The 8,820-nt window shown below is 44.3% G+C and overlaps 1 protein-coding gene across 1 annotated transcript; it reads left to right on the top strand.

Annotated features, from left to right (window-relative positions):
- Nucleotides 1–309: 309 nt before the first annotated feature.
- Nucleotides 310–1,296, top strand: fam43b (family with sequence similarity 43 member B). The gene has a single exon (XM_073469346.1). It carries the CDS (start codon nucleotides 310–312, stop codon nucleotides 1,294–1,296), a length of 987 nt encoding a protein of 328 aa, XP_073325447.1.
- Nucleotides 1,297–8,820: the final 7,524 nt, after the last annotated feature.

Raw genomic sequence — 8,820 nt, 5'->3', positions numbered from 1 at the left:
AAACAACGAAGCGGGGAGGGGGGTTGAGGGTGCTCGAGTGCCGGGGCTCGGGCTCCTGCACTGATCAGCGCTGCATGATGCAGACAACACAGGAGAAGGAGGAGGAGGAGAGGAAGGAGGAGCGAGCGGGGGAGCAGACTGGCTGAGGCTCGCAGCTCTCAGTCTCTCCTCTGAGCTTCGAGAAGCAGCTTCTCTCTGCTTTTCCTCTCTCTCACTCACACACTCCGGCTTTCCGACTCTCTTGCCTGAGCTGATAAAGAGCGAAGGCGTCGGCTGAGGAGCTCACTCGCTCCGAACTCCTCCTGCACCATGCTGCCCTGGAGAAGGAATAAGTTTGTCCTGGTGGAGGATGAGGCAAAGAGTAAACCCAAGAGTCTGGGGACCGGGCTGACCTACCACTCCATCCTCTCCTCTCTGCTGCGCTCCTGTCCTGACTTGCTGCCCGACTGCCCCTTCGACTGGGTGGGCAGCATCTTTCATACCAAACGGCAAAAGGTGGAACTGAACAAAGAGGAGCCCGTTTACAACGTGCGATACCTGGGGAGTGTGGTCACCATCACGGCGAAGGGAGACGGCTGCACCCAGGAGGCGGTGGCCAAGATCTGGGCGAGGAGCAACTACGGGGAGCAGAGTGTCAAGATGAGGTTAACAGTGGGACCGCAGGGAATCCGAATGAGCGCTGACAAATCTGGGAAAAAGAAACCCATCCATCTTTACTCTCTGAACAGAATCACGTACTGCAACGCTGACCCGTGCCGGCCCAAGATCCTGGCTTGGATCTACAGGCACCAGGTCAAGAACATGGCCGTGGTGCTCCGGTGTCACGCCGTCCTGGTCAGCAAGTCGGAGAAGGCCCAGGCCATCGCCCACAGCCTCTACCAGAACGCCACGTCCTCCTTCAGCGAGTTCAAGCGTCTGAAGCGTCAGAGCGATTTCCGGCACTGCCAGCAGCAGCTGCTGGGCGAGGAGGCGGTTCCCCTGATGCCGCTGAGGAGGCTGCTGAACGGGCAGTGCCACTACAAACCGCCCGCCGAAAACCCCGGGAGTGCCACCCGCCTCTGCTCCATCACGGAGGAGGAAGAGGAAGAGGAGGAGGAGGAGGAGGAGCTGGAGGCAGAAGAACCAGAGGGGGATGTAGAGAAGCAGCAGCAGAAGGTTTTAACAACAAACACAGACCCGACTCAGTTATTATCAGAGTTGGACATTGGGGATATCGCCACGCTGGAGCAGTGCCAAATCAACTTTGTCAGTGACAGCAACAACAACACGTTTACATTCATAACCTCTCTGGTGTGACGGTAACGAAGGCACTACTGCAGTAACACATTCCTCTCCTTCACTGGTACCCCACTCAGGCTCCCTCCTGCCCCGTCCATGTGATGATGTGAAGTGTTTACCAGAAACTTCTCCTCGTCAGAAAAGGCAAAAAGACATTTCTGTGGGAGTAATTTCTATTTTCTGGCCAGATGGCTCAGAGGCTGGTTTGACTGTAGCAGTTTGGTAAAAAAAACAAAAAAAAACTGCGTGTTTACAAAGAGGGCCGGTGATGCACTGACTGACGATAGCACAATGACGAACGAGGACAATGCTCTGAGAAAAACACGAGGGCGCTGACGCTGAGATCACCGACACGCGGGTCACATATTGATCGCAGCACCGAGCAGGATGTGTTTATTAGTCTCCTAGCTCTTGTTTTTTTTGTGAGTGATATTAAACGCCGTGTTCGCCAGCAGGGACATTTTTTTTCCGGAATCGACTTGTAATATTTTTTCAGGGAGGCTCTTTGTAAATTTGTGTAATTTTTCTAATATGACAATCCTCACTGATATCGTTCACTGACCTTTTCCGAGAGCTTACAATCACGAGAAGGAGTTTATTACGGTTTTACTAACGATCACAGCCGACTAATGAATAAGGCTGTAATTTAGGAAGAAAGCCATTCAGTCGACGTGTTTATTGCCGTCATTTGTTGCCGTCCTTATCATTTATGCATGACGCGCCGGCAGTAACCTTTTCCATGCTGAGCTTTTTCTCTTTTCTCATGTGACATCTTTGATCTTTCGGCTTTTTAAAATGAACACTGTGATAAATGTGTGACCGGGGGCGGCATACTGACCATGCAGAGTCTGATTTATGCCATGCATTTTCTTTTACACGCCTATTTCTGTGTCACCTGGTTTTCCCAAAACAAAGAACAACAACAAACAAATCTGATTTCGTCATCGTTGCACTCTTTTTTTAGCCGAGTTTCGTTTCCACATGAGCCCTTGCAAAAATGCAGATGGACAATTTAAACACACAAACTGTTTTGAATATGACTTTAGCTAATTTCCTGTTGATAATATCTGTGCTACTGTCTAAAAGATGCATTGTGATTATTACTATCATTCTAATTCTGAGATGAAGCTATTTATTTTCTGAATACGATGAATAAAAATTACCCTCACTTGGGTTTTCCTTCTTGAATCTCGGAGGGAGGGTGTTTTCTAGATGTTTTCCAAGAGATTATTCAAATGAATTCGACAACTTTGCATTCCACTTGTGAGCATTTGCATGTTTCTGATGTGAAAATATGTGTAACCTACTTTTCAAAGACCAAAAAAACTGCATATTTACACTAGCACGATCTGCTTCCTGACAAAGAAAGAAAAGACAAACACAATGTCAACTTTTAAACGTGCCTGTCAGTGCTAATAGACGTTAATGTGGGTTGATAAATTTTCTGCAGGCCTCGCACTGGCTTCTCAGCCTTTTTACTCTGAGGGGAGCAATTAATCAGCGGATTGAATTGTTCAGGAAGTGAACATAAAGCTCTCGCCTCGGCAGGACAGCTGTCAGGCTCTGACAGGGGCGAGTGATCCAAAACGGGTACCGGGAAGTTGACTCACCAATCATCAACCATTTTACTGCAAACTTCAGCCATTTTAGTGATGACTAACTGAGAGGCTGTTAAAATGTTTTTTACTGGAATCACACAAACATCAGCAAAGAGGGAAACGTCAGTGAAAGCGTGTTTGAGTTGTGGAAGTTTGATCTCCCTTCAAACGATTCATTTATTCTATTTTATGTCATCACAATAAAGCGTTGCGGCGCGATTAATATATTAATTAACGGGGAAATTATTGATGTCAAAACTGTTCATGAATTCAGTTTAATACTCTTACATAACGACATCAAAAGCTGTTTGATTTTGACGGCGGCGCGTCCTCATTAGAATGCTGCTTTTGAAGAGGAATAGGTGCTGCTGCTGCCCTGTTGATGAAAACAGAATCATTTTGAGTTGCTTTGAATTACTGAGATGGATCGTACGTGGGGGGAGATACTTTCAGCTGGAACCTTTAAGATCAATATTTTCCTTTCCCTTGAACAAACTACCTCTGAGGAAGAACAGGATCTAATTTCAGGAGATAGATAATAAAGGATTCTCGTGCCCTTGCACACAAATCCACTCATATCAGGGACGCAACTGCAGAACCTGAATACTAAGAGGAAACCAATTTCTGTTTTTATTGCTTTATTAAATTTTCCCTGCGTTGTAATCTCCAGCCAGTTTCGACAGACTCCCGTCCTGCATGCATAAAAAAAAAACTCGTACTCACGCACGGTGCACGGTGTGATAAAGTCAGATTGTTTGCTCGCTGACATTCATGCAGAAATGCATTGTGTCTGACATGCTGCCGGTGTTATGTTAACATGGAGTGGTTTGCAGAGGAACCATGGTGCTTTTTATGTAAACATAACTCTTGTCAGGCAAGCAGAATAGAGGGAGCAGATGGCAGCAGCAAGGTGCACGCTGGGCTTTATCACAGCCATCCTCCAGAATAACAAGGGCTCAAGCCCAAGATCCAAAGCTCGTTGTGTTTTGTCACACCAGTCAGTCTCGGAGGAGCCTCTTAAAGTTCACCCAGATCTAAATCAAACATGGCAGACACCGGCCTGTCAGGCATCGCGTGTAACTGTGTTGTGCCATTTTTACAGCAGGGCGTCTTTGGAGAACCCAAAAAAGCTGCTTCTGCTCGCACACAGCTGTTCAAAGGCTTTCTCATCCCCACGCAGAGCCTGTGAGGCAAACGCTGGCTGGTGACTGACAGCACGGCAGGCCGGCTCGTCTCCATCACGACGACGAGCGGCGGAGGAACAAAATGTTGTGTCCTAGAGCAGCTGGCAGCGGGTGGCAGTCTGTTTTGTTCCAGAGAATTGTACAAGAAAGAAAAAAAAGTGTTAAGCCGCTCCTGCAGGAGGACGGAGGAACAGTCCATGAAAGAGAAGGAAGGACACACTGGATCAATGAGACTGCTCGGTAACAGAGAGATGAATTGTAATGAGACCTTGTAGAAACAAAAGTGGTTGTGTATGTGTGTGGTTTGAAGTTTCTCTTGCTGACTCTGCAGATATTTTATTCCACATATTATTGACCTTATTTCTCCATTCAAAAGAATCGACAATATAGGTTTTTCTCTCCTCTGGGAGACACTATATATGTCAGAGCCCACCACAATCACTGCTGAATATAAATGTGTTTTACAAACGTTAGCTACTAGCTGCTGTGGCTACTAACTGCAGCTGATTGCCCTGTTAGCTGACTGGTTTACAGCAGCGGCTCAGCAGCCTTTCAGTGCACACGGATACCAGTTTGACGACACGGTATAGAGTATGGAGGCGATTTACAGCGGCTCTGACTGATTTCAATGATTGTACAAAAAGTGGGAAGACATGACATGACGGTTTTATTTTGTTTCTGTCGAGTTTGAATGAAGTTTGTTTTTCTTTAAGTTAACTAGGCAATTAAGCTCGGTGAAAATTCAGAAGATGTACAGTTGTATTTATCTGTTTACTAAGGAAAATAGGTGTAAGAACATTTCTTTTCTTGGCATTTGGCAGTTTTTTTTATTTATTTACTTCACAAAAAAAGAGAGCTTGTGAAACATTGTGAACTCGCTGCACATATGCATCTCCGAGCTGAAACTAAAGGGGCTATACTCTCAGACTAACACCTCTCAAGATGCAAAGTGGTATAGACCATGTTCACACGGCGTCCATTTTCCTCTGATGTCTTCAATGTGGGAAGTTTGAATGTCGTACTGCTGCCTTTCAGGGTTCAGGTAGTCTCTGTACGTCGGGAATCTGACAAATCATTTTTAATCTTACAGCTTCCTGAATGATCAGCAAATGAAAAAACAATGCAAAGTGAAAATCCAGAGGAAAAGCAGACCATATGTCAAGGCAAAACGACATATTTGATAAACCATTAGCTAATGTAACCACTTCTTTGCCACTATTGATCGCCTTTTCAGTTGCTATTCAATTAGGAAGCAGTGAATTTGTGCAACTTTCAACCTCAAAGACAGCAGAAGGACATTCAAGCTTCCTGCCCTGAGGGTAGCGTCAGAGGAAAATGGCTGCCGTGTAAATACGAGAGAGGATGGGCCGGAGTTAGCTGGTTAGTCTGCTTTCTTCATGAGACATCTTTGACATAACGTCAGCAATGTTTTTTCACATTCTGTTGATTATCTTGGTTAATCATTTTTTAAATGTCTGAACTAAAATTCAAGCCACATCTTACACATTGCACCTTTAAATCTGGGGAATCTGAGAGGAAACAACCGGAAACTGGAAATAGTGTTCTCTGTTTAAGTCTGATCCATCTATGCCGACTGTCTCCTCTACAGTGGATGAAACATAGAAAAACTCGGGGAAGCAGCCGTGCACTTGCTGTTTAATAGAGGTGGAAAGAAAAAGAGAGGAGTTCAAGGATGAAGACAAAGTGGTCGGTTTTGCAAATGTACTTCTAGTTAACACTCGCAACCACTTCTATGACCTTTTCTGTGCGACCTTCTGGGACTTTCTCTCACACGGTAGATGAGACCGTCTCAAATGGGGCCATATAATACCGTCACCAGACCTCCTCCTGTGCTCTCATCATAATTTTCCTCGGCCACCAGGAGGGTTTTGTCATTATTGTCTGACGGTGTTGTTCTCCTTCAGAGGACAGTCTACCCCCCAGTCCTTTCTTACAATATTTGATGTGCCTATCATTTTACAGTCCAGAAAGAGAAAACTTTAGAGTTAGAGTTACAGGTTCAAATGATCAGACTATCAAAGCTAACAAGCATCACTTTCCATCTCATGCATATCTTATAGCAGATTCCTGTGGAAAGACTTGCACACCTGGCAATTTTGCAAATGAGATGCCCTGTGTTTTTTTTTGTTTTTTTTGCTGCTCAGCAAATCACACCGAGACAGCGGATGCTCTGGTACAAAACAACAAAACTGCACTCTAACTGTAAGATGCACATTCGTGATTTCCATTAGCTTGACTGAAGTAATAATATATTATACAACACAGCTTCACCACATAGGCTGAAAGTGAGTGAGTAACTCATTAGACTAAGTTGTCAAATAATCTCCTGGGGCCACAACTGTTCCCGTCGAGCGTGAGTGCAGTCCAGACTCCTGCAACAAAAAAAAAAAGAAAGAAGAAGAAAAAAACCCCAAACCCTTCAGTGCAAGTGAGCACCACTATTCGGCTGACTAATTCATGAGAATCAAGGATTAGTTACTGCCATAAAACATTTATGGTTTCATCCCATAAAAACATAATAAGTAATGCCAAAATTGTCGAGGGGAAGAAGTTTCAGATGAAAAATCTTGCCCGGGGAAAGACGTGCGTGCAATTTGTTCAATAATGAAATTCAGAAAAAGTGAATAATATCTCTGTTGTCTCTTTTCTACTCTGGTGTGTGCTTTTTTTGTAGCGAGGCAAAAAGGGCTGCGGATACATTTATGGTGGGTGAAACAACTGAATCCAACAGTCTTGAATACCGTTTTAAGTCGGCTTCGCTGCACATCCCTGCGCTCCCCTTCAGCTGCAGTTTATTGAAAATGAGCCGCAGAATATATCCCCTGCCCTTTTCCATCACGATTCCACTATTACAGCTGTTTAAATCACCTTTAGCTAAATTGGATAAAAGGTTCTTTCGGCGATAACGTGACGCAAACGAGAACAGGTAATTTTATAAAACCCACGTAAGGAGATCTAATAACCCTGTCACACACCACCTGATGTCTTTCTCCCACAGGCTACAGCGGGGGAGGCTTGCGGGAAAGGGTGCACGTCACGCAGAGAGCCATTACGCAGACTAATTATGAAATCAATAAACTTGGAGCACAGGTTTGTGCTAGTGTTCTTTTTTTACGGCACCCAATTGGACACGGTGCTGCTTATGTCCTTGTGGGGTCCCTGCTTAAATTGTTTGGGGATTGTTGTGCTTGTGCGTCAGCTGCTTTAATGACTGTAATGGTGAGATGTGGTTTCACGGCGCATCGACCACGTCTGACTCATGTGATGAACGCTGACCGCTGTCATTACACGCTCGCATCAACAGTGCTCACGGGAAAACACAGATATGGAAGAATTCAGATGCTTGAAACAGTAAAAGTACTAATACCACACAGTAAAAATACTCAAAATGTACATAGATATCAAGAGTACATGTATTTGTTGGGCAGTAAAATGTTCCCTGTCAGTGTTTTATTTTTACATCTGATGTTTTTGGATTAAAACTACCGCTGCCTCACGTGTATGTTGAATGTTACTGCTGTTGTTGTTTAAAGATGGGATCATTTAACAATCTTAATTACTGTTTGATAGTTTAATCTACAGCATATTTATCTAAAATCATCAGATGTTAGTGTGATCCTGTCCTGTTAGATCTCTAGAAAGTCAACTTTTCATGGCCTCAGAAAAAACAGCCCTGTTTTCAGCTTTTTGACGATGCATTTTCAAGATAATCCGAGAGGGTTTTTAATATTTTATGGAGCTTAAGAAGCGGGAGATTTTCTTCAACCGATAAAGACAAACTTCGTCCTGCAGTTTATCATAAAAAAAAAAATCAAATGTTTGGAAAGGGTTCGGGTTAAAGTAGCAACATGGCTACTGCTAGCAGCCTGGCTGATGTCCAAAGCAAAAACAACTGTAAGAATCCCAATTCGACCTCGAAACCCTGATCTCAGTGCTATGAAAAGGCAGAATAAAACACTGGGTTGTATTAAAATGTATTTAAATGGCTGTTTTGAACCGTCTCAAGTCCTGGTGCCAAGACAAAACACAGATCAACGAGGGAACAGACTTTAACACAACACTGGACACTCTCCATTGAGTGAATAACCGTCAGTTCACTCTTTTTTTTACCTCGGTTTCTTTTGCAGTGTAGAGTTTCACAGTTATTCCAGTTGTTCCACCGTTACCTGGGGATAGTGACCGGGGAAAACGATGCCTCATGGCAGGTGGGAAAGCACAGGGAAAGCTAGACTTATAGGGAAACAACCTGATGATGTTGATGATGTAATTTTTCTGTGCAGTCAGTTTACTTCAGAATAAGCTGAATCAAAAAAGTTGGCTAACGCTTGTTTAAATACGACACATGAGTCATTGCACTTTGTTACATTCACCACTGATAATTACATTTCAACTTCAAAGGAATAGTTAGATATTTCTAAAAGTTTGCTAATCCGCTTAATGCTGCTTCCCGCTTCCTGCTGAGGGTTAGACGAGAAGATCAATACTTGTGACAAACTCGACAAGAGGAATCAGGTGAGCGGGCGGGCTCACAGGAGCCCGTTCAGTCAGTCCAAATCAGGCAAGCAAGGGGGCGAAGCAAAAGACAGGTTTCAAAACAAAGTGTGGTCAGGATGTAGGCTGACAGACGAAATTAATAGGAAGAAAAAATTGTCTGGGCCGCTCAGGATCAGGCAGAGAGACTATGGGAAGCAAACTGATTGTGGGGATGAGGGGTAGTTAGTGACTCAAGGCTAGTTTCT

This window comes from Pagrus major, chromosome 7 (genome assembly GCF_040436345.1).
Source record: "Pagrus major chromosome 7, Pma_NU_1.0".
Lineage (NCBI taxonomy): Eukaryota > Metazoa > Chordata > Actinopteri > Spariformes > Sparidae > Pagrus > Pagrus major.
Note: the sequence above shows the minus strand (reverse complement) of the source record. Positions and strands in the feature narration are given on the sequence as shown.